Here is a 26896-nt window from a genome sequence, read left to right on the forward strand (position 1 = left end):
GTGTGTATTGTGTGTACCAGTGCATTTCTTGATGAGACTCAGAAATGTGTGTGCGCGTTTTGTAATCTAATATACTATCGGACTAGGCGTGTTTGTGTGTGTGTGTCTGTTCTGGGCAGCCAAAACGGCACAATCGTTTTTCATCAAACTTGGTGGAAAAACCGCAAAAAAATCGTAGAGTGGAACAAACCTCGTCCCATGTCGATGGTTTATTCAGGAAGGCATTAATTAACAATTTTATTTACGATGGAAAACGATGCAAGTCGACGGACCTGGGGCACCCTAATTAACCATGCAAGTCTACAGATTTGGCGCACCCTCAGTCCCTGTACGCTGTCACTAGCGTTAAAACTTTCACAAGGTCACGAAGGGCCCGCGATCACTTGTAATAATACTGTAGTAGTTATTGTACTTATAAGCCCCTCCTTGCGGCATTGGTCCAGCAGGCAACGTCGGCGTTGTGTGGCTGCTGTACACAGTCGTAAATAAATACCAACTGACAGAACCGTGCTTTAAAGTGGTTCGGATTACGTCCAAGAAGGCAACTGGTTAAAAAATGGAGGCTGTGTGTTATTATATTGCTTCGAGGATCCAGGAAAACATGTGGTGTCCTCACTCGCTCTTCCTCCGTCTCCCCTTCCCCCCCTTCCCTTTCCTTCCTCTCCCCTTTCCCCCTTCCCTTCCATTAGATCCGCCAATGAGAAAATAACCTTAGCATCAAAGCTAATCTTGGCCATAATTAAAAACTGTACTGCTTATATATCAGAAAGAAAGAGAATAATTCTAAGGATAAACCAAACCCGGCAACAAATTTGTCAGCATCAACGTTGGTAACACTGGATTTTTTTTCTCACAGACCGCTATATTATGTGGTAATTTGGCGGCAAAATGGGGAAGTTCCCTAATTGGTGGAAATGAAATTGGACTCCGAGCACTCAACCAAGTGACGGTGTGGAATTTATAGTGGTCGATGGAAGGGGATATTGACGCCCTATGGCCTGAATAAATAAACATTATGGGGTATTAATGTCCATTTAAATAAAATTTTCTCTATAGATTCACACACGGAAGCAATTTTCTTTCTAGTGTTTGGGAGAAAGAGAGAGAGAGAGAGAGAGAGAGAGAGAGAGAGAGAGAGAGAGAGAGAGAAAGAGAGAGAGAGAGTCATTTATCTACAAGTATCATATTTAATTAATAACTCTAAAATGCTTAATACACTTCACAACTCAATGGTTCGTACATAGTAAAGAACATATCTTCGACTTAATGAAACTCATCACGAAAAACATTGTAAGATCGACAAGTCACCGCGAGAAGGGGGGAAGCTGCGGCTGGAACTCTCTTGAGAGGGCCAGCCATAATTGACACATGTGATTTAGCTTCTCAACTGACTCCCCGCGTCCCGGCCACCCATAACTCACAGACGCTCGCCTGACCGTGGACGACACATTAGTGGTTGGCGCCAAAACTGTCAACCACAACGCTTATGGCACCGTCTCCTGAGTACTGTGTGTGTGTGTGTGTGTGTGTGTGTGTGTTACTGTTAATTGTCCTGGAAACTTAACTAATGGGTAATCTAGCAATGACCTGTAACTATATAGTGGTAGGTGATTCATACAACACACGCACACACACACACACACACAAACTAATACGTGCACACTTGTTCGACTGTCAACTCCTCACACTTGTGTTTCAATAAAAATAGAACTGTACAATATCCAGGTTGTCCCATTTATCCGAACAATGCAATGATAACAACAGATGCTAAAGTAAGACAGGTAAATATATTCAAGTAACACTGTTTATTTTTTTATACCAGTTTGTATCAAGGTCATAAAAACGCCATAAAATCACAATAAAAATATCGAGATAAAATACTCGTGGTCTCTGGGTGGCGGCACAACAAACAATGCCGCCCTCCCTCTCCTCTCTTTTCCCTTCCCCTCTCTTCCTCTCTCCCCTCCGTCTCCTCTCTTCCTACCCCCTACTCTCTCCCCCTCCCTCTTCTCTCCCCTTTCCCTTACTCCACCTCTCCCCCAATCCTCGCCACCAATAACTATTATTTGTGTCTGGCGTGATTCGGGGGTCAGATAGCGTCAGTTTTCCCGCCAAATTCTTTGTTTACCCTCGCACCCTTCCCGACTGAATCAAGTACAGTTGCCAGGGAGAGATTACTGAATAAACACCTCTGTATTATTACTCACAGCCTAAATATTGTGCCAAAAATGTCAAACTATTATACACAAATTGTCATTGATATACACCTTATGAAACACATGATGCAGTTATGATAAAACTATTTAGAACAAGATATGATAAATACATGAAGATGGCAACACCAGATTAATTCAATTTGGAACGGGCGGGAAATAGGCTGATGTAATTATGGCCACTTGATATCAATCTTTGTGCTCTTAACGTAACCATTTGGGGGAGCGAGGGATGCCGAGAGAGAGAGAGAGAGAGAGAGAGAGAGAGAGAGAGAGAGAGAGAGAGAGAGAGAGAGAGAGAGAGAGAGAGAGAGAGAGAGAGAGGATTGGCGTTACGTTGATAATTGAGGTTAGGCGTGGCGGCTATAATGTCTTGCCTATTACCTTAATATGATTTTAATGAGTTGGGAAGTTATATACGATAGTGAAGCAGAGAAGCAGTGCGGGATGTGTTGTTGTTCAGCTCGTCTTACTTATCCCACCTGTAAGTGTAATAGTGTAAACAACATATACATAGCCTATAAATATATTTTCAAGTATATAAGTGTTAGAATATACTAATACAAACAGATACAAGATGGATCGCTGTGAGGGAAGATAATTAAACTGTAAAAGCACTACCAGAAAATTCATTACAAATCTGTACACACGGAACCTAACCTAACCTAACCTAACCTAATCTAACCTAACCTCCCTTATCTTAACCTAATCGATTCTAACTCATCCTAACGTTTAACCTTAAAACATATACCTAACCTTTTTACCTTAACCTAATCTCTCCTTATTTAACCCATATTAACCCAACCTATCTAATCTAACTTAACCTATCGAGATAAATCAAACTTAAGAACTGAACCAGATTTAACATTAACATATAGAAGGTATTAAAGTACATAATCTACAGAGTGTGTGAGATGAACTTAACCAACGTATAGGTAAACAACAACAACGCTTTGACAAATATACTATATCTAGTCGGGTGGATTTCCAATTTTATTTGTTTGTCTTTGTATTTCTAAGTAATTTATTTGTTGATACTTGGGTAAGAAAATAATATGTTATCAAAAGGAACATTGACAAACTCCGAAGTAGATTTTGTAATATGATTAAATCGAGATGATAATACCCAATACGAACGCGCTGGTTAACCCCTGACAGCATTTAGTTGTCCGGGGGGTCATCTAGCTTTACGTCTTTATATAAGTGTTGTAAGTAAATATTACTGTAACGTATAAAAAAAGGGTTTATTTAGTTATTTATTACAGGTACTTACACTTATTACTATGATATTTGTTTTCGTCTCTTATATAGTTCAAGCCTTTACTGTTGTCTTAAGTAACTTTAGATTTAATTACATGTCTCGAAAAGTTGTGTTAACATATTCATTTATTAGAATATATCATAATATAATGTCATCCATTATGATAATCTTGTATTTAAAACAAAACAAAAAATAAGAGCGAGATAATATTCGTTAAGGTTAGGTTAAGTTATTCTTTCAATGAACTATTTACGTATACATGATCGCCTATGGCCAGTTAGTAGTTAAAAAAAATAGTAGTTATCGATATTAGGTAATAATCCCTATAAACAAGTATTCCATAACATAATAGTAAGTTCACTATTCAAACTATCATTCTTTAGACTCGAAGGTTATATCTAGTCAAGCGCACCAGGCCAGATGTAGTCACGGTTACGTTTTCAGTATAATCCGCCAATTTTTCAATATTCTTTGACCAAAGCTGGGACGATACTTGGAAAAGGAAGGTGGTAATAGTGTGTAGTAAGGGTGGGAACAGGATAGGGAGGATGGAGCGGTGTAGGGGTGAGGAGAGGTGAGGGAAAGATGGTTAACATGAAGGGGGGAATCAGCAGGAAAGGAGGAGGAGAGTTGGAGAGGGAGGATCAGTAGGAAGAAAGGAGGAGAGGTGAGTGGAAGGAGAGAAAGGGACAGGACGAAGTAAGGAGGTCATGAGGAAGGAAGAAGGGTAAGTAAAAGGAAGGGAGGATCAGTAGGAAGGAGGGAGGGACAACAGGAAGGAGGGAGGGCCAACAGGAATAAGAGAGGTTCAGTAGGGAGGAGGGAAGGCCATCAGGAAGAAGGGAAGGCCAGCAGGAAGAAGGAAGAAGGGTCAACAGGAAGGAGTGAGTGCCAGCATGAAGGAGTGAGGGCTAGCAGGAAGGAGGGAGGGCCAGCCGGAAGGAAGGAGGGCCAGCAGGAAGGAGTGAGGGCCACCAGGTGATAAAGGCCAGCGGGAAGGAGGAAAGGACAACAGGGGAGAGGGAGGATCAGCAAGAAAGGTTAACAGACATGACGGAGGGAGTGAGGGAGCAAGAGAGAGAGGGAATGAGGGAGGAAGAGAGAGGGAGGGAAGGAGGGAGGAAGAGAGAGGGAGGAAAGAGGGAGGTAAGGCATCAGAGGTTCACTGTCACTGTAGACAAGACAGAGTAAATATTTATCTCATGTTATAAGAGCGTCGCACCCTGAGTATCTGTTACTCCCATCTCTCTCTCTCTCTCTCTCTCTCTCTCTCTCTCTATCTTACCAACTACATAATAATGCTATACGATTGAACGCCCTCAATCTCTCTATCTTCTCCCTGTCTCTCTACACGGTTAACGGTTAACAAATTTATTGACAAAGCTTGTAGTACAGTTTGCCTATTCTGAGTAATTCAGTCAGGTCTTGACACTGAGGGTGGTATCACTTCTCACTGCCAAGCAGGACAGAGGTTCATACACAAAGAAATCGATCATATTTATTAAGAGTATATATTGGTCAGAGTCATGTGGGCGATATCACTGTTCACGGCCACGCAGGACAATGGTCCATATACATTAGAAGTCATATTCTAATTCTAATTAAGGACTAATCAGTGTAGGCTAGCAGTAAATTTTGTATAAACAGCAAGAATTTTCTCAAGCACCCCTGATTCAATGTAATAATTACAAAGTTCATGATACAATAAGCCAGGTGGCCTGAAGTCTTAGACAGTGTTACTGCTTCCTTCCTTCCTTCCTTCCTTCCTTCCTCCCTTCCTTCCTTCCTTCCTTCCTTCTTCAGTATTTTATCCTCTTCCATTAGTATCTCTTCCACATGTCCTCCCTGAGTGTGTCTCCCTCGCTTTACCCTGAATGTGTCTCCCTTCCGCTCTCGATATGATCTTGTTTACGTGATGGCAATACTCTCCCTCCCTCCGTTGCTCCCTTCCTTCCTCCGTGGCTCTGTTAACACTTTCGTCACTCATTCATGTATTATCTTCTCCTTCCTGGTCTTCTCCCTGAGCTAGGGTGTCATCTCCCTCACCCTGGCTACACCCCCAAAGTCCGGGTGCACGTGGCGGGTGTTGCCGTGGCTGGTGTAAACTGTTTACGGTAGGACGGCCACGTGCGCCCCGCCTCCCCCTCACCTAAGCTTTATTTTCATAAAACTGAGAAACTCGACTCAGGATGTTGCAGCTTTGTGATATTTTGGGCCTTTAACACGATATTCGCCTCACCTTACATCCTCAGCCTACACCCTCACCTTCACACTCACCCCTTCTCCCTCACTCTCCACCCTACACCCTCACCCTACAGTTTCATCGTCACCCTCCACCCTACACTTTCTTACCTTCACCCTACACTCTCACCTTCACCCTACACTCTCACCTTCACACTCACCCCTTCTCCCTCATCCTCCACACTACACCATCATCTTCATCCTACACCCTCACCCTACACTCTTACCTTCACCCTACACCCTACACCTTCATCTTCACCCTACACGCTCACCCCTTTACCTATGTTTTCTGTGTCACAATTATGTTGTAGTCTGTCACCATCACTACTACCACCATCACCACCAAAGCCATCATCACCACCATAGCCATCACTACCATCATCACTGCTACCATTGCCACCATTATCCTCACTATTAATACCAATAACAATACCACTACCACCAACAAAATGATGACCTACACCATCCTCTCAATACCACTTCCATCACCACCACCATTACACCGCCGTTATCCCCACCATTACTACCACCCTTACCACCATCATCACATTCCTCACCAACATTATCGTCCTTGCCATCTTCACCACCACCATCACCAACATTAATATTACATCACCACCACTAACCACCAACATCATGATCATCCTCACCTGCAGTCACCACTATCACCAGCGACCTCCATCATCGCACCGTAAGCATCACTACTACCTGCACTATTAACACGAGTATCAATCTTACCATCACCACCAATTTAACTATCACCATCACCACCATCAAAACTATCACACGGTAAAAATAAAAACATATTTTCCGGGTCACTATCAGCACGTGGGACAACAAATACGTGGTTGGGGTCACTATGAGCACGTGGCACAATAAACACGTGGTCGGGGTCAGCTGCAGGTGGGTACTTGAGAACTAATGATCTAGTTTCGACACAAGGCGCAACCGTCCTGGGTAACCTGAGCCTTGATGTCTTCCCTCCACCTCCACCACTCCTGTGTTTACTATTGTTTACCTCTGAGGCGGGGGAGGCGTTAGTGTGTGTGTGTGTGTGTGTGTGTGTGTGTGTGTGTGTGTGTGTGTCTGTGTGTGTCTGTGTGTGTGTGGCTGTGTGCACTACATGTGTGTAATAATAATAATAATAATAATAATTAACGGTTTATTGAAAGAGCTTGGCAGCCAGAAGGCTGAAAATATACAGTTGTGTGTGTGTGTGTGTGTGTGTGTGTGTGCACTACATCCAAGAAACATATTAAAGATAATTTTAATAAGAATTTCAATACAAGATCTTCAACAGAGACTAAGAGACTATAATGCTAACTTACGTGTTCGACTTCTTATCGTTAATGACTGACAGGGCAGATAAAGATGTTTACAGTATATAAGTACAATAGATCGTGTGTTGCTTATGAAATAAAAACGTCATAATTTATGTTTACAATGTTTGGGGTAGACCCAACTACTCAGCCGGCCAGCAATTCTACATGATGAATCGATATCCTGTTCTATTTTCTGAAGATTTTTTTATCTTGAAATTAAAAAAAAATATTTACGCTTGATAAAATATTATTATGAATAAAGTGTGCGAGGGCTGGGCCGGAAAACAAACTGGTTAAGTTTGTGCTATTTGTGATGTGTGTCAGCTTGTACAAGGTGGTAACCAAAAACTTGGCTATAATAATAATAATAATAATAATAATAATAATAATAATAATAATAATAATAATAATAATAATAATAATAATAATATTAATTGATATTCAGTCAATTTGACCATGGACAGCCGACAAAGCCATGAGAGGCTTATTACCATGTGAGTCCTTATGCCAGCAGTCTTGGTGTTGTTCTAGAGCTAGGCGGTCACCCATCCAAGTACTAAATAGACCCTATACGTTGCTTCACTTCGCTGTCCGGATAAAAAGCGATGTTTCCAACGTGGTTTGTACAGCATCAATACAGTGGTGTTAATGCTGTTTGAGAGCTTCATTAAGAGTTAACAGAAACACTGGGTTTAAAGGTCGATGCATGTCTGTGAAATAAAATATATTTCACCAACTAACTGTTGAAATTATGACGAGGCTAAATGTATAGTTATTTCCTGACAGCAAACTACATGAACTAGCAAAGCCTAAACAATTCAACCAAAATTTTCCCTGACGTTAAATTATAGACTGGTATATGTTGCTTTGTGTCGTCAAGCATAAATAGCTTAACGGCTCTGATCGTAACACATTCCAAACACTGTTTTGTCCTCGAGAGGCCTACAGTATACCTTCCAGGACCAAACTGGCCTCGAGAGACCTATACCTACCGGGACCAAACTGTAAACTAACAATGACGTCACAGTGAAATAATTCAATATATTTACCAACCGATTAAAATGATTTGGTGAGGGAACAGTAAATAGGCAAATTTATGCCCCTGTGTATCATTGTCTATTAAATAGTTGAAACTGAGAAGCTCTTAAAGTTAACGAGTACTGTTAACACTGCAAGAAGCGACTGTGTTAGTATTGGGTTAGCATCACTGTATAATGTATGAGGAACACTGTATCATATATCTGTAACAATGTGTATAATGTATCAAGAACATTGTATCAGGAACAGTGTATCATGTATCAAGGACCCTCTATCAAGTACCAGAACAATGAATCAGGAACACTGTATCATGTATCGGAACAATGCTTCATACATGCCGGAGCATTGTATCGAGAATGCTGTACCAGCTATCACATAATTCTACTGTATCATAAACACTCACCCAGTATGTCACACTCACCGAGCATGTCACACTCACCGAGCATGTCACACTCACCGAGCATGTCACACTCACCCAGCATGTCACACTCACCAAGCATGTCACACTCACCGAGCATGTCACACTCACCCAGCATGTCACACTCACCAAGCATGTCACACTCACCGAGCATGTCACACTCACCAAGCAAGTCACACTCACCGAGCATGTCACACTCACCGAGCATGTCACACTCACCCAGCATGTCACACTCACCAAGCATGTCACACTCACCGAGCATGTCACACTCACCAAGCATGTCACACTCACCGAGCATGTCACACTCACTATTTCAAAATTTCCCAAAATTATAGGGCATCTTGTTTAGCTGAAGGTAACCCCTTGCGGAAAGAGAGAGAGTGGGTGGGTGGGGATTTGCGGAAGGGGTGTATTACGGGTAGTGGGTGGCTAATATGGGTGGTTGAGATGGAGCGACGTTAGGGTGTACTATGGGGAAAGGATGTCAGGTGTGTTAGATGGTGGGAGGGTAGAATGGGTGACGTCAACTTTGTTTATGGATGAAAGTGGGTGGTAGGAGAGGTGAGTGAAGGTGGATAGCAGGGAATGTGGGTGAAGGTGGATGGCTGAGGAGGTGGGTGAACGTGGATGGCAGGGGAGGTGGGTGAAGATGGATGGCTGGGGAGGTGGGTGAAGATGGATGGCTGGGGAGGTGAATGAAGGTGGGTGGCAGGAGAGGTGGGTAAAGGTGGATGGCTGGGGAGGTGGGTGAAGATGGATGGCTGGAGAGGTGGGTAAAGGTGGATAGCTGGGGAGGTGGGTGAAAATGAATGGCTGGGGATGTGGGTAAAGGTGTATGGATGGCTGGGGAGGAATAGGTGAAACTGGGTGACAGGAAAAGTGAATGAAGGTGGTTGGCAGGAGACGTGGATGGCTAAGGAGGTGGATGAAGGTGCATGGGTATAGGAAAGAGGCGGAGCAAGCTAGTTTATTGTACATCCTAGACCTTCGCTCGTCACAAAAAGTTACAAGTACACAAATAACCTCGAATTTAGGCCCCAGTGATAGGTACATATACAGCACTTTTACAATATACATCCACACTATATAAAATAAAATAAAAATACAATCTTAGGTTAGACGCGTAAGGTGAACTGCAATATATTAAGATAATATTTTAGAATGCTTTATTAATTATAGGTATTGTATTGTGTGTGGACGCTTTGATATCATTATACAGTTATTAATATAGAGATGAGTCAACTTTATTCCTCTCCACTTTCATCCACTATTTCCCCTCAACACACACACACACACACACACACATTTCCGCTGTTCGTATCATAAACTCCGAAAATAAAACCCACGTGAATTCCAGGTCCCACGCAGGAAGACACGACTTTACAGAGCAACAAACACAGAGGGAGGAGGAAGACCTTTGAGGAATGAGAGGAGGAGTATCGACCTACACCTTCCACACTCACTACCATTATTGTATACCTGGGCGGCCATCTTCACTGTCCCTACCCCCCCGCCCTCCCCACACCCTTCCCTCCCTCTCCTTTCCCTCCCCTCTCACCCATCATGCCATCCATATTAGCCACCCATATGATACCCCATCTCGTCCCTCACACCACCCACATTGGCCACTTACCACCTATAATACCTCTTTCCGCCACCCACACTGGTCACCCATCAGCTAAAACACTCTTCCTACCACCCTCCACCTATCACCCCCCACCCCCGTTTCATGGGAGCTGGGAGGGGGGGAGAGGCTGTACGCATAGCAGCAAGAGGGGGGGGGGGAGGTGGTGTGTACACATCTCCTTCCTTTATTATTAATCACACATAAACATGTCCACACTTCCTGCTAGCGTGTTTCATATAGGAAATATCAACACACGTCACAGGAGAGCGGAACTGCCAGCCGAGATAAGTTTGCTTCCTCTCTTAGATCTTAGTTTCCTTTTCCGTGAATATATGTAATGTATAATTTCCTAAGTGTGGTGAGCAATTTTTTTCTGATAATAGGATCGCTTTGCCTTAAATATACGATTGTTGCCATATGTGACCGCCAAAAGGAAGTAATTAACCGTGTGTGGGAATTAGTTGGTGGGGCGCTCACCAGTGTTGGTGTCTTACAGTGGGAGGTGATGGCTATGCGCTTTGTCTTGGTCTGGGGGCCAAGGTGGAGGAGTAATTATTAACCAAACAGACCTAAGAATCATTCATTTCAAGGGGGTAATTTAGCGGTGGTCTCCAGTACCCTCGCAACTTATGGCTTCCTAAGTCACTCCTACAGCGGGGCTAATCCAGTAAAGTGCGCGGGAAACGGGCACTAATTTACCATAATTGAGTTACAAGTATCATCATTGTCGCGCCCATACGTCACCCCAACGCTCCGCCCACTGCCTTGCCATTGGCTGCCCTGGGCCGATGGAAAACAAATTGGGCGGTGTCTAGTAACTTGATAGACCAATGACGACGGCGAAATACCGAGGGTGGGCGGAGCTTGGCTTGTTCTATCTTGAGTAGGTATGATGGTGTCTGACTCGAGACTTGGCACTTGTTGTTGAACCTTTGGGCCGTGGAGGTCAGTGTGAGTGAAGATGAGTTTAGTAGGAGGGTACTCGATGCCGCAGAGTTACGGCCACGCCGCCATGGGGGCGACGCCCTCCCCCGAGGCGCTCTATTCTCCCTATTACTCCCACCCTAGCCCCCCAGGGCAGGCCTTGTACCCGGGATGGGGCTACACGCCTGCAGGCTACTCTCCAGGCTATTCCTCGGAGGTGGCGGTGGCGTGCCCTGAGTATGGGGTGTCTGGGGGGTTCGTGGTAGGGCCCGGGTCCCCCCACGACCTTGGCGGGGACTACACCATCGAGATGGTGGACGGGTGCGGGAGGGTGGTGAAGCGACGGTCGTCCGCCAACAAGAAGGAGCGGCGACGAACGCAGAGCATCAACAACGCCTTCGCCGAGCTAAGGGAGTGCATCCCTAACGTGCCCTCTGACACCAAACTCTCCAAGATCAAGACCCTGCGCCTCGCCACCTCCTACATCGCTTACCTCATGGAGGTCCTTCACGCTGAGGACGCCCAGCCCGCCCCGCCGCCCGAGCCTTTCCGTGCCGACCTGCCGCCCAGACCCAGGACCAACCCTACCACCCAACAACCCGCCCATCATGACAAGGTGAGTGTTACGGTGAGCGTCTAGTTACACCGGGCACCATAGCAGTAGTTTTGTGGCACCAGACAGTTACCTCAGCTGTAGTCTTGTGGCACCAGACAGTTGCCTCAGCTATAGTTTTGTGGCACCAGACAGTTGCCTCAGCAGTAGTTTTGTGGCACCAGACAGTTGCCTCAGCTGTAGTTTTGTGGCACCAGACAGCGTAGTTCAGTGACTAAAAGTCTTCAACTCATCACTGTTTGGCACAGCTCCCACACACCCCCTTCCCCTCCTCAGTCACCACCACATAATTATGATGATATACAAACACACGCTGCCAGGAAGTCCTCTTAAAATCTGACTCCGGTAAGATCAGATGTTAAAAACTCAGGTGCTGAAAGAAGGTCAAATCCGACACATGTGTCAGTGAGATCCCGTAGTGTGACAAGGCAGGTTGATTCAGCAAATCATTTAATACAATAAAAATACTTCAAAAACAAGTATGTGTCTGTGATTTACAATGGCGTCCCTTTAATGGTATCCAACACAACCAATATTTGACCCAGTGAGACGAGGACTTGTTAGCACACACGAATACAGCACTAGTTCGTTATATGTCAACAACTTGAACAGACAGAAAATTATTTGTGAACAACATCAGCATTAATCAAATTGACACAATCAAACCTAACCTAACTTAACCAGAAGCGAGGAAAATGGGACTGGGTACGGATATAGGGGAGGTCACGTTTTATGCTCTCGTGTAAATTGGCCCTTTGACTTGTTTTATTATTATTATGCACTGTGAGCGTGTTCATCCACGCTGATAAAATTGGACTAATCTGTGGGTAAGATGGTGTTGTTCTTGGGTGGTGAATCATAGTGATGAGATGATGGTGAAGGGTGGGTGTAGTGAAGGTCAGATGATGGTGTAGTAATGGTGAAGTATAATAATGACGGGAATGGTAAGAAAAGTGATAATGCATAAAATGATATAAATACTAACAATGATAATAATAATAACGATTGATAACAAAAATGATAATAATAATAAGTATAACGAATTTTTTTAGTTGTATTAATCATCATATAATAAACCCAAAAGTATGCCAATGAAAATGATAATAATATTAGGAATAATGATAATACTACTACTACTACTACTACTACTAATAATAATAATAATAATAATAGTAATAATAATAATAATCATAATAAAACAGCCAAAACATATATTAATAGCTCTCACTTTCTTTGAACCCGAGTTGTAAACAATCCACTTCCGGTAACACAACTTAGTATTACGAAATTATCAAAATTACGAGTGACGAAGATGACAAAAATGTTGATGAAAAGTAATAAAAGGGAAGGAATTGAGTTTTGTTTATATATAATAAGAGAAAATACAATAAAGAGGAGACATAACAGTGACACAAGGTCGCTGGTCAGACGGCAATAGACATACAGTAGACATAAGGATCAATAAAAAGTCGTGATGCTTACCTCCAAAATTAACAGAGAATCGTACGATAAATTTCTGTCTCTCTTAATCCCTTCATTATGGGGACGTCGTTTTTACTATTTTATTTGGCTAATGCTAGATGATTTTATTCAGCTCAGAGGAGACCCGTACACAAGGAACCTCACAGTGTCGGCGCCGAGATGGTGTATAGAAATTACGCTGTCGCTCTGATGTACTGTACCTCGTTATATGCATTTAAAGACCATAGTTATTGGAGTGCAGTAATAACATAATAACACCAATGTCCTGATGGTAATGGTCACATGATGAGTTACGTCTGTGACTAGTTGTACGGAGTAACGCAGTGGTTATTATTAGGTAGAGTTATTATCGAAAACACTAGTTACAAAAAGCTTTTATAACATTCAACTAAAAACATCAATTATAACCCCCCTAAAATATTCATTATATACCACAGACCCGTCGTTCTTAAAGAAATTTATTACACACAATTATTTTTGGTAGAAAGCTATATAACACAATATAACCTAACCTAACCTTGAGTACAATGTCATCGAACTCAAGGAAATATATTAACCTATTCAAAGGGTTAAGATATTGTAATCAAGGGATAAAGTCATTGTACTCAAGCGGTTAGAATATCTTCCTCAGTGCATTAATTCCTTGTACTCAGGTGGAAGGGTTAAGAGCCTCGGTAGAAAACTATGTAAACGACTTGAACGAGTTTCCTGAACGTTTGTCTTACACCTACGACCAACTGGATGTGTGGTGTTGTTTTAGCGTTCAGTGTGGAGTATAGGTCGTGGTTTGTGTCACCTATACCGGTTTTACACTGTGGTTTGTTTGACCTTGGATTGCATTTACTTTTTTCCATCGGATATGTGACCTCAGGCGTCGGTTTATGTGACCTCTAGTCCTTGGCTTATGTGACTTCTGACTCATAGTTCATGTGACCTTTGACCCATGGTTTATGTGACCTTTGACCCATGGTTTATGTGACCACTGACCCATGGTTTATGTGACCTTTGACCCATGGTTTATGTGACTCTGACCTGTGGTTTATGTGACCCCTGACCCTATTATTAGTTTTTGTGTCATTGGTTGGTATTTATGTTTGTGTATGGGTTGTCACTGGTGTTTGTGTCATGTGCTTTTATAATCATGATTTTAGTTGCTTGTGACGTGGTTTGTTTGTTTGGGTCTCTGTCTGAACACTTTATTTTTCTGGTTTGTTTGTGAAGGTCTCTGTCTCTCGTGTTGTTTGTGATCCTTCAGTCATGGTTTGTTGGTATGTTTAATTTCAGAAGTTGTTATTGTCATTTTCTCTGTAGGTTGTGGTGTTGTTCATCTCCGTGTTATTGTTTGTTAATGAACGATCTTTCTCTGAGTATTTACTTGTGATTTTCTTTACTTGTTTTTGGTCGCTGATTGTGTTTGTTTTACTTTCTTTGTTATTGATCTTTGGTGAAAGTTACAAATGTGGAATTTATCCAATGGTTTAGTTACAATAAATAATTTTAATTCAGTTTTAGCTTTTGTGTGGGAGCGGTTAGTTTATTGTACACCCTATGTCACCTTGTTGCCAGTAACGCAAATAGTTTTCTTTTGTTTGTGTGGTCTGAGTGTATGATTTGTTGCACACAGTATATACATTCATCGCGTATTATCAATGTTTTCAGATTAAAATATTTCAGATCAGTCAATCTGGCCTATAGGCACTGAGGACCTTCGCTAATATTAAATAAAAAAAGAATCCTGTTCGACTCTGGCTACGTTGGCTGTCTTTAGCTATTCCGATCTGCAGTACCACAATCTTACGCTGAGTACAAGAATAAATAATAATCTACCAAAAATGACAATGTGACTCTAACCTTCCGGGATTTCTGTCTAAGGACTTCCCGTGTATCGTACCTTGAGAGTCAGGGGCAAGTGGCACCGTGCACATGACGAACACTAAAATTTTGAATAAGGAAGACCTATTACCTGTATATGGCAGAGATACCTGAGGATTTGTTGTGAATACTGAGCGGTGTTCCGTGATGGCCTGGTCAACGAGTGTCGCCGTAAGAACATTATATTTCTTAGCTCGCTTGTGAGTGTTGCCGTCTACAGGAAATCACGTTCTCACTTGACCATGGCATAAAACTTATCAGCGATGTATTATTAGGCCGTTATAATATTAAATAAATATTTTTTAGTAGTGTAATATTTCCTGATGGTTCTTTGTCAACCTCCTCAGGCGGTTGTCGGCAGGTCAGTCTTTAGGCTCTAAATTTATGTTTGACGTAAATTATGTTTTGCTTTCGCCATCTGCTTATACTTCTAAAAAACAGTAATGTACTCATGGTTTATTAAGTGAGGCGCACCAACCTTACAAAAAGGGAGGAGTAGCCTGCACCTCCCCTCACCCCAGGACAAAGGAAAATAAAAATAAAATATTTTATTTCTATCTCCCGATTTTTTCCACTGAAAGATCTCACCCTCGTGGACATCTTATACTAAGACAGCTTTCATTTTTGTCACACATTGTTTTTCATGAAAGCAGCCGTTGAGCGCCTGTCTTTTATTATTATTATTATTATATTATTATTATTATTATTATTAGTAGTAGTAGTAGTAGTATTATCATTATTATTATTATATTTTATAAGATCACACTAGCTGGAGGTAACAAGTCGCCAACTCAACAACTCACACATAAAAAAAATTGATTAAGGAGGATGTGAACACGAGGAGCAGGAGAATAGAAAAATCATTATCAATTTCTACATGAAGTTTTCAATCTGTAAATGTGAGGAGATGATTGGATGCCGAACAAGAGACTAAGAACGATATATATCATGACACGGGTTGAGTACAGGACACAGAGACAAGAGTACACAGTTCATAGCACAGGTTGGATAGAGTACAGGACCCAGGGACAGAGTACAAATAGAGAGTTATAATATATAGTGAGTAAGACGCTTCATATTGCCTCGTCTTGTGGTCACTATGGGTTTACTGCCTCTAGTGCCACAACTGCCTCTAATTACGAGTATGTACCAAACTGCCTCACCACCATGCAGATCCCGTGACCGCCGCCTCTATCATAGTATCCTACACAGGTGAGGTAAAAGGTGTGGTGTAAGGTAGATGGGTGTTTTTAAGTGTACTGTAATGAGGATGACTGTAAAGGAAAAAAAGGTGTCGGTGTAAATGGTGTAATTTGGAGGAAATGGCGTTGTGGGTGTATAGAGTATATGAAGGTGTAATGGGTGTTGTGTATGAGGAGGGTGAAGTGGGTGTAGTGTATGAGGAGAGTGTACAGGGTGTAGTGCGTGTAGAAGAGGTTGTAGTGGGTGTAGAAGAGGGTGTAGTGGGTATAGTGTATGAGGAGGGTGTAGTGTATGAGGAGAGTGTAGAGGGTGTAGTGCGTGTAAAAGAGGTTGTAGTGGGTGTAGAAGAGGGTGTAGTGGGTATAGTGTATGAGGAGGGTGTAGTGGGTGTAGGTGAGGGAGGAACTAAATAACGCCGCTCATTAGAGGTTCTCATCCCTTGAGACGTTGTTAGTGCGCCTCTCAACTATACTGACCACCTCTCTCTCTCTCTCTCTCTCTCTCTCTCTCTCTCTCTCTCTCTCTTTGTCTTATTTTTGTCACATCTTCTTCATAAATTTATCTCTTTTGATATATAGATTTTTTTTTTCCTGTTTCATTTAATCTTTCTGTCAGATTATTTGAAATTATCAACCTATCCCTTCATTTATCTCCCCTCCCTCCCTCCCTCCTCCTGCCTCGCACCTCCACAGTTAAGACCTTGGCTGAGTCAACACCGACCCGCACATATATATATACATGTGTGTGTATATATATATATATATATATATATATATATATATATATATATATATATATATATATATATATATATATATATATATATATATATATATATATATATATATATATATATTATATACTTTATATAATCATATTCGCCTCGCGTACTGTTGCCCCTCAGCTACCCAGGCATTATCCCGACCGGTGGAGGACATCCCCCGACGGGTAGAGGATAGCTCAGATGAGTAGAGATCCTACACTGGCAAAACACCGTCAGTAGTGTAGAGATCTAAATAAGACAACAATCACAGTACGACATTTTCTTACCTATAATAAGCTAGTGATGTGTGAGCTTACTTTAGCTGAGTAGTTAAGAGGGTGAGTGGGAGAAGTGGATGGGAGGCGTTAGGTGGAGGAGTGAGTGGCATGAGGTGGAGGAGTGAGGGTGAGTTATGAGGTAAACATGATGGTAGTATTAAGTCAACAGGGAAGCAGGAGGTGGGAGGTGGCCAACAGTTATCATGGCGGACAGTTTTTGTTGGTGTGTGAAGCAGCACACGCTCTCGGTGCCCGTTCATAATTACTGTGTTTCTCCCTAATGCTAACTTGCCCGCGGAGATTACTGTGATCTTGCTGAAACAGCGAGTTATCATATCAATTACTGAGTCTCGTTAGGTGATAGAGCGAGATGATGGTGGTAGAGCGACCCGCGTCCTGCCCCCGCAGTTTTCGTCTCTCACTCAGGGGTAATTTGGCCAATGATATTTGGTGTGGGTGTGACCCGTGACTTGGTGACCTTTGCCGTGATTCAGTAATGACATATAATACTCTTGCTGCGTCACACACCGTCACGACAAAGTCTTGATAAGAGTGACACACTGATTGAGTGTGACACTCTGGTGTTACCTTCACTGACTGGTGGTCACCACTCAACCTGGTCACCAGCTGGTCACGCAGTGTGTCCTGTTGTTGGTTATCTTTTCTCTTTTGGTGCAGTTATGGACTTGTGAAAGTTATGGAGTTATTATCAGCATAATAATAAAAATAATAATAATAAAAATAATAATAATAATAATAATAATAATAATAATAATCCTTTCGCATACCCAAAACGCTTCCTTGAAAAGGCAAATTGCAGTAACATAACCGGACACCATCAGGATGATTGTTGTGTAGGAGTCTCAGGCGCAGGGGCGACTTTCAACGTCATTATTTTTCTGATCGATCTCTACTTTATAAAATATGTTATATTAGTTTTGGGTTAATTTTGGTAAGTTTGATTACGACGGCACTTTTTTTTTTTACCCATAGCAGAATTTCTCGAATTGGGAGAAAAATGCGGGTTAGACACTTAAGTCACAGACGTGCACCACATTCAAACCATGTCCAGCACCACCACCACCACCACACTTATCCACCACATTGTATCTTCACTCACTACTTCACCATCATCAGGGAAGAAGAAACGGCTATATAATTAATCTAAAAATATTTATACTTAATAAATTCAATTCTTAAATAATACAGTGAGAGGAAAACAACCAATGCGGATATATAAAGTATAAGTGTTTGAGGAGATTAAAAGTTAGGAGCGTGTAGTGTGGGATAAGTTATAAGTAAATCGCTGCAGCTGAGCCTGTATAAATGTTCTACGGAGGCTGGTGTATACTGGGGAGTGTTTGTATACAGTTAGTTATAATCATACACACTTAGACATACACACTCACGTAAAGAGAAATACATACACAAAGCCACAGATACATATTTTATACATACAAATATGCACAAATAATGTATACCGTATGACGTAAAGTACACACACACACACACACACACACAGAGCAAAGGGAAAACATAACATTAACCTGGATGAGTGAGGGGAGCAGGAGGAGGAGGAGGAAGGCCCTAAAACCCCAGGAACAAAGGGGGGTTGAGCGAGGGGTCCCCAGGGAGTGGCGTTGGGGGGTGAGGGACAAACAACTCCTTCTTGTTGTAATGACCTGTTGGCTCTACTGGTGTTGTTAGTGGTCTTCCCTCCCTCCCTCCCTCCACCCCTCCCTCCCTCCCCTTCCCTCAACTCCTCCCTCTGTCTACCTTCCTCTTAAAACGCGTCGGATCCTCTTATCCCCCGACCCTCTTAACTCTTCCGACCCTCTTTAACTCCCCGACTCTCTTTAACTCCCCGACCCTCTTAACTCCCCGACCCTCTTTAACTCCCCGACTCTCTTTTAACTCCCCTGACCCTCTTAACTCCCCCGACCCTCTTTAACTCCCCGACCCTCTTAACTCCTCCGACCCTCTTAACTCCTCCGACCCTCTTTAACTCCCGACTCTCTTTAACTCCCCGACCCTCTTAACTCCCCGACCCTCTTAACTCCCTACCCTCTTAACTCCCCGACTCTCTTTAACTCCCCGACCCTCTTAACTCCCCTACCCTCTTAACTCCCCACCTCTTAACTCCCCTACCCTCTTAACTCCTCTTGCTCCCCTACCCTCTTAACTCACCCTACCCTCTTAACTCCCCTACCCTCTTAACTCCCCCTACCCTCTTAATTCCCCTACCCTCTTAACTCCCCCTACCCTCTTAACTCCCCCTACCCTCTTAACTCCCCTACCCTCTTAACTCCCCCTACCCTCTTAACCCTCTTAACTACCCCCCCCTACCCTCTTAACTCCCCTACCCTCTTAACTCCCCTACCCTCTTAACTCCCCTACCCTCTCCCCTCCTCTTAACTCCCCTACCTCTTAACTCCCCCTACCCTCTTACTCCCCTACCCTCTTAACTCCCCCTACCCTCTTAACTCCCCTACCCTCTGCTCCCTCTTAACTCCCCTACCCTCTTAACTCCCCCTACCCTCTCCCTACCCTCTTAACTCCCCTACCTCTTAACTCCCCACCCTCTTAACTCCCCTGACCCTCTTAACTCCCCCGGCCCTCTTAGCCCAGACCTACATACAATACACAACGTTACTAGTAGTCCAAAAGTTACTCTCATGACACAACTTGTCTTAATACCTGTGTTATTTTTAATACACATAATACATCTTGTCACCTTTTCGCTCCACCTTATAAGTGTGTTGTGTCTAGAACAAAGTGATGCTAAACTACTGGTTTATTCCTCTATCAAAGCAGGATTCGGATGTTTTTTCATGGCATTAAACGGTTTTATTATTTTACATGTTGATAATTAATTGATTGTCTATAAATTCATTAAATTCAGATCTAGCCGATATGCGACATGTGCGGCCTAGTCAGTGCGGGTGTACCACACTGTGGGTTCCACATGAGCTGTGTAAATAAGAGGCAGTACGGCGATCAGCCCCCCACAGGAAACACAAAATTGTATTGCCTCTCTGTTTCATTGTGGTAGATCACGGGGCGGTACCCCCCCAGGAGAGCGCGTAATGACAGCCAATCACCTTCGCGGGTGTCACTCAGCTCCGCCCACTGACCAATTATCAGCCAATTAGCTTACTACCTGGCGGCTCTCACACCTGGGCCAAGACCGACCGTGCGCGGTAAATATTTCGCGGAAAGAGTGAGGAGGTGGCGGGAGAGTAGGCCTACAGGCCCTCTACCCTTCTCACTACCTGCCCATAATTATGGTAATTAGCTTCCTACCTGGTCTGCTGGGGAGACCAAAGTGGTTTAAAATATCACTTGGGGACCATAATAGCTTTTTGTTAGACTCCAGTTCGTGTGAAGAACGTTTGTCTTCAGTTAACACCACACTCCTGCCTCTGGACACACCCTCGGGTCGGTTGATGTGTGTGCTATGTGTGTTTATTACAAGAGCCTGATTCACCCTTGCCGTTACTAAAGCCGTAATTGTATCACCCGGTAACCTTTGATATTACTGTTTGTGAAGTGATGACAGTGGTGGATTCATAATGGGAGTGTCTCATTCTTCATGAAGCACTCATACTCAGTTTTCCAAAAGCATATCCACGTTTATCATAAATACCACCAGACACTTTTTCCTATTTAAAGTCACAATTAGTTTTAATAGAGGTTCACTGTAAGCCACTTAATTACATTGTTTATAAATTACATGATAAGCTAGTGCATAACAAGAATAATAATAATACAAATAATAATAATAATAATAATAATAATGTTCCAGTAAAGTTCGTAATGCATTATAGATTACAAACCGTTAGTAATTAATCACGAAGTATTCTAACAACAATAACTTCAACAGTATTATATATGACTCTAGTACCAAATACACAAGATATTATAAACACACAAAAGCACAAAATTGCAAAAAAAAGCTGCTTAAAAATTTAAAGCAAATTTGCTCTAACATTTTTTAACACTGCGAGACCTTCCTTTCAAAATATTCTAAATGTCAACCATCAACACCTACTACTATACTGTATATGCCAGATTGCACCAAAATGTTAACAATGATTTTCCTAAAAACTTCCTAGGTAATACTTCCCCCTCCCCACACACACATTCTACTACCCGAAGGTTGTATCTTCTACCTTTTTAAATTTGAGGAAATCAACTTCCTTTTGGAAAAGTAAATACAAACAAGGAGTAAGATAAGAATAACGTAGAAATGTGTATGATTTTACCGTCTAAAGTTATCAGCGGCCTGATGGTCTAGTGGTATGATTCTCGCTTAGGGTGCGAGAGGTCCCGGGTTCAACTCCCGGTCAGGCCCTGATAATGTTTTATAGGTTGGACGGATATACGAGTAAAAGATGTTGGGTGTAGACGGGGCTGCCTAGTATGAGCTGATGCAGTTTCCTCCGTTCTTATGTTCTAGTGTTCTCCCACACATTACACTCACCTGTTCTACCTCCGTGTGGAGTGTTCATGTGTCGAGTGCGACCAGTTGTATAGTGCTTGTATAATTCGCTCTTCATATACAACATGATTATGGTGTAGTCAACACATTTATTGACAATATTCTTAGTTTTGCAAAAATAAAAATGTACATTGAAGAGACAAACCTGCACCAGCCCCTGGATCACATCTCATCAATGAAGCGACGCTTCATTATCTAATGAACCTTTGTCATTAAAATTGTCGCATTATGTTTATTCAGTACATTATGTATCTTAGATAATTTCCAAGGAATTTTACACAGAAAGTTTTGACCGTTGTTATTCGTTAAGGATAATCGTGTCATAGTGATGGTGACAACATATTTCGGATTTTTCCCCTAAAATTCGGCCTGGTGTACTACACATACAACCAACCCTGTGGATATCCATAAAACAAACAAACACGTGGTTAACAACAACGAGAACAAAAGGTATTACTATTTAATAAGAGAGTCCGTTGTGTATATATATCGACCATTAGAGAACTACTACAGTACTGCGATTTTCAATAATAAGTAAGTCTTCATCTACCCTCGCAATTGATTATAAATACAAGTTAGGAGAAATCATGGTGAAATGAATGTGAAAAATGTGAATGTTTACCTGGGAGAGCGGGCGGCAGCCAGAGAGTGTTTTAAGGGTGGTACTCTTCCTGTCAATAAAGATAAAGGGAGCTATAATGAGCGTAAGAATTCCAAAGAAATATATCACTTAACGGTAACACCAACCAAAAGGGTCACTGCCGAACTCTACAAAATTGTCACACATTGGTGTTGAATCTTCTAAAGTTTTCACTTCACATATCACATACAAGATGTACTTCTCGTCCTCAAGCCTTATCCAAACTTTTTTAACCTCACTGATGTACTCTGTGGCTTCAGTTGGGTAAGTTGACTTTCAGTTGGATATATTTGGGTTCATTTGGGTATTTCGTAAGACCGATCACATCTATTGTATGTAAAGTATGTTTTGCTGTTAGCTCAGTCTGGTGATAGGTCTAGGGAGAATGTCAGTATATTCTAATGAAGTTTGCAGGGGAATATTAAAGTAAAGTTGTGTACTGGAGAGGGAAGTGCGATCTCTCAGTATATAATGTCAGAATGAATGGAGGTTTAACAGTACAGTAGGCTAATTATGATTTTTTAAAACAATATCAATCACCATAAAAAGGTCTCATTAATAGAGCAATAATAATAATAATAATAATAATAATAATAATAATATAATAATAATAATAATAATAATAATAATAATAATAATAATAATCATAAAAATAATAATAATAATAATAGGCTTAAGAACAATAACAAATGTATATAACTTCTCGCCTGATAATTTTTCTTCTTCCTGTGACTCGCCAATATGTATGGTGGCGGGACAAGCGAGTTCTCCCACCACTATCTTAATAACTGTTTGACGGATAAAACTTAGGCTGGTACAGTAAACACTTTTATGAGGTAGACATTAGGCGTAGTACGGTAGTCAGCTGGCGAAGCATTACTTTGTTTCTTGGTGATGGCATAAATCATCTTCACTTGATATATATAGCTTTTACTTTTTTGATCAGGAACATGTTGACTGTTATATTAATATTGGTATTTATACTGAAACTGGACTTTGAGACCTGAGATTCAGTTTAAGTTGGTTTGTGGTTGAGTGTTCAAAACCCTCTCTCTGGCCTTACTTAGTACTGCCGCATAAATTGAGAGTCCACCTAACTGAACTTAAGAAATAGTGTCTTTAATTAATTTTAAAAGTACGTAAGATATAACGAATAATATAATAAATTCATTAAGGTTACTTGAGTTTACCCAATCCTTAGTTACAAAATTAACTGACAGACTACATGCTACATTAACTAATTGCACAATGTCTATTCATAAAGAAGTCGATAATTTTATGAGTGTTGGCAGTTAACAGTGCTTCCAGTTTTAACATTAACAGATGAGAGGGGGGTGAAGGCCAGCTATACACCGCCCTATACAGGATACAGTACCTTCCTCCTGGCCCCGAACCTCGCCCTCACTCCTCTGGTCTTCCACCTCATATAGTCTCATTGTCTATCTGATTGGCTGACACCTCTGCCGTGTTTAGTTGAGGCGTCTAAGGATGCACACTACCTGCCACAGCTACCGACGCATGTATCAGTTGGATCTCTTCACAGACGTGCAACAGAAAAGTGCTCATCAATTATTCGACCAACTGATAAAAGTACACGAGTATGAGTCCTGTTACCCGACGCATTTTAAACATTAATGGAAGCCACTCAGTACATCACTCAGCAAGACCCGTTGACAAATTTAATGCATGATGTTAACGCGAGGAGCCGACGCATGCGCACCCTCCCATGTAACGCGACCAGGAAGAGCAAGGCGACACTCGACCACAAACACCAGAAAAAATCGTCCTTGTGTGTCGAGTTACATAAACAAACTGTCGAGTCGAGGACTTGCGGTTATGGAGGAGGGGAGGGGGAGGTGCTGTCACCCAGGCGTGCGGTTATGGGGAGTGAATGGGGGGTGGGGTGCGGTCACGAGAATAGGGGACAGGGTCACCTATAGCTGGCTAAACCCCTACTTCTCTTAGCTCAGAACAAAGTAAATATTGTTACTGACGTCATTTTTACTAATTTTGCATTACTCTCCTTGTATGTGTGATATTTTAGTGTTTTGTCCACCCTGTAAAGTAAGGGATTAATTGTATTCGAAAATTAGTATTTGTGTGTGTGTGATAATATAGTACACTAGTTTGTATATATAGATAAATACTTAAGCCTATATTCCAGGCTGTAATTGGTTGGCAAGTTAGGGACGAGGTGGAGGGAGAGAATGGGATGAGGGTGTATGAGAGGAAGGGGTGAGTGAGGGGTGAGGGGAAGGGCCTGGCACTGTGTGGTTGACCCAGGACGAGGAGTGGTCACTTAGGTCAGTGGACCGCACATTACCCTCACCAAACATAATTATTCTCTAGCGGGGCGACTAATGCTTCTCATCTTACTACAACCTTTTCCCACCTTTCTGACACTTTCATCTTTTTTTTCATTATTTCTTTTGCGTAGTGGAACAAGTTTGATTGCTTCAAATTTATTTCCCCAAAAATATTGTATTTTACTCTTTTTATTTTTAGAAAAGTGTATCGGGTAAAAATATTTATTTTTTATGAACCAAAGTTTGTTGAAGCGATAAGTCTAGTCTATAAAGCCCCATTTGGATGAGTGTTTAGTAGAGTTTAACTTCAAAGAGAACAAAATATTTATTATTGTTAAAATATTTATTGCTACTACACGAGGGGCTCATTAATGGAGTAGTATTTCTACTACTGTTAACATTTTTTTTTATATTAAGAGTTGATGTCTCGAACACGAAGCTATAAAAGTGTAAATGTTAATCTTTGTCTCGGAGTGATAGATAAGTACACAATACTTATACAGTATACGAGTTATCTACTGTATGTAAACTAATAACATTTTCCCAGGACTCTGGGTAAGGTATCGTTGATAATGAAACAGATAGACAACCTCTGAACAATGGCCCCTGTTATGTTCCCTATCCTTGAAGTTTCCAATTATTGGTCATAGACTTGCTCATATACTGTACATTTCGAGTGATCTGTGTCACTGTACGTGCACACACTGAACTGCAACAAGTGCTTGTTGGCAAGACACAGCCTGGCTGTTACTACTGTACATGTGTTAGACTGGTCACGCGGTCAGTGTTTGTTTCTCCACACATGTGTTTCTCCCGATACACTACATCATAATGGACTTATGGATCCACCTGTGCCATCACTGACCGGGAGATGTAGGAGGGGAGACAAGAGAAGAGGAAAGGTGAAAAAATAATGCAGCTGAGAAAATACCAATTCACATTACATTAATCTTATAGGTTAAAAGGGTGTCAGTCGCTGTATACTGTATTATTGTCAGTATTGTTACGAGTTTTCAGAGTGGTTGAGTTTACATTTATATGAGTGCGTGATGATGTCATATATGGTGGTATATTCCCTACTGTTTTGTTTGTTTTCTCGAATTTGGGGCAATTTTTGCAACCAAGTTGTTTTGTAGCCTTTCTGGTCACTTCTAATTTAGGATTCAAACTATGCCAGGTGCCTGCGTACTTTGCTCTTGGCAACAACGAACTCATATAGATGGGTACAGGAAATTTCTTATGGTAAAGTATTTGAGAGGCCTGAGTTAAGTATCTGTACTCATATCTGTTTGGAAAGTCCAACGGAAATGAAACTATTATATTACATAGTGAACACCTAGATCAAAATGTATCAGTCAATCAGCTCAACACCTGCAGCGACCCGAAATAATTGTAGGGTAATAAACTGGATGTTAGTTAGTAAGAGAAGAGCCAATTTGAGTATATTGGTCATGTTGTGAGTAATAATACCCCTCAGAACCACACTGTCATCTGTAACAGATAATTTACAGGTAGGACAGGAAATATTCCAGGGGTGGACTACAGTTATCCTCCTCTGTTACAAAATTGAAGTAACTGACCAGTTTGTACTACCAGTGATGACGCATGGCTGTGAAATATATAGTGGTTAATATAAGAATGATATAGATTCTATAAGGTCATTAAAGAACATTGGAAGATGTACGTTAATATAATACGCAGACAGATTGTTCAAGACATAGTGAGGTGATCTATGATGCCACGTGCAGCTCTTCTGTTTAAATATAAAGACTAATAAAGAAAAAAAATATATGCATAATTATACAAGTGAGCGCCTGGGTGTCGCCGGGTATGAGGGAGTGAATGCTAGAGTACACAATGAGCACCTGGGTATCTCTGGCCACGAGGAAGGGAGGTGGGCAGGTAGTGAAGGGTGGTGAGTAGTGGTGCCCAATTCTCTTTGGTAATTGACAGTTTGTGTCAATGTTGACTGATCATAGGCGACTGGTCGTACGTCAGGCAGTGCTGACCACGATGACGTTATCTTATGATATGTTGAGGGAGAAAATTAAGAAGGTTGTTATGTAAACACCGACTTTGCTCTCACGATATCAAGTTGGATATATCATTAGACTACCTTCATGTAAAATAGAAATGAGGAGTAGGTCAGTGGTGATGAAAACTAAGAAAAAGTGAGTGATATAGTTAGAGAAGA

The 26896-nt window shown here is 41.7% G+C and overlaps 1 protein-coding gene and 1 non-coding gene across 2 annotated transcripts in view; both read left to right on the top strand.

The window, feature by feature from the left end:
• Positions 1–11051: 11051 nt before the first annotated feature.
• Positions 11052–26896, top strand: part of LOC121853909 (heart- and neural crest derivatives-expressed protein 1-like) — a 30210-nt gene continuing 14365 nt past the window's right edge. The window contains exon 1 of the mRNA XM_042348302.1: positions 11052–11660. Within this exon, the coding sequence (XP_042204236.1) occupies positions 11082–11660 (579 nt within the window). The 5' untranslated portion in view covers positions 11052–11081. The remainder of the gene's footprint in view (positions 11661–26896) is intronic.
• On the top strand, positions 21538–21609 carry Trnap-agg. The gene has a single exon. It is a non-coding gene; the product is annotated as a tRNA-Pro (tRNA).

Source organism: Homarus americanus, unplaced genomic scaffold, assembly GCF_018991925.1.
Source record: "Homarus americanus isolate GMGI-L3 unplaced genomic scaffold, GMGI_Hamer_2.0 scaffold18703, whole genome shotgun sequence".
NCBI classification, from domain to species: Eukaryota; Metazoa; Arthropoda; class Malacostraca; order Decapoda; family Nephropidae; genus Homarus; species Homarus americanus.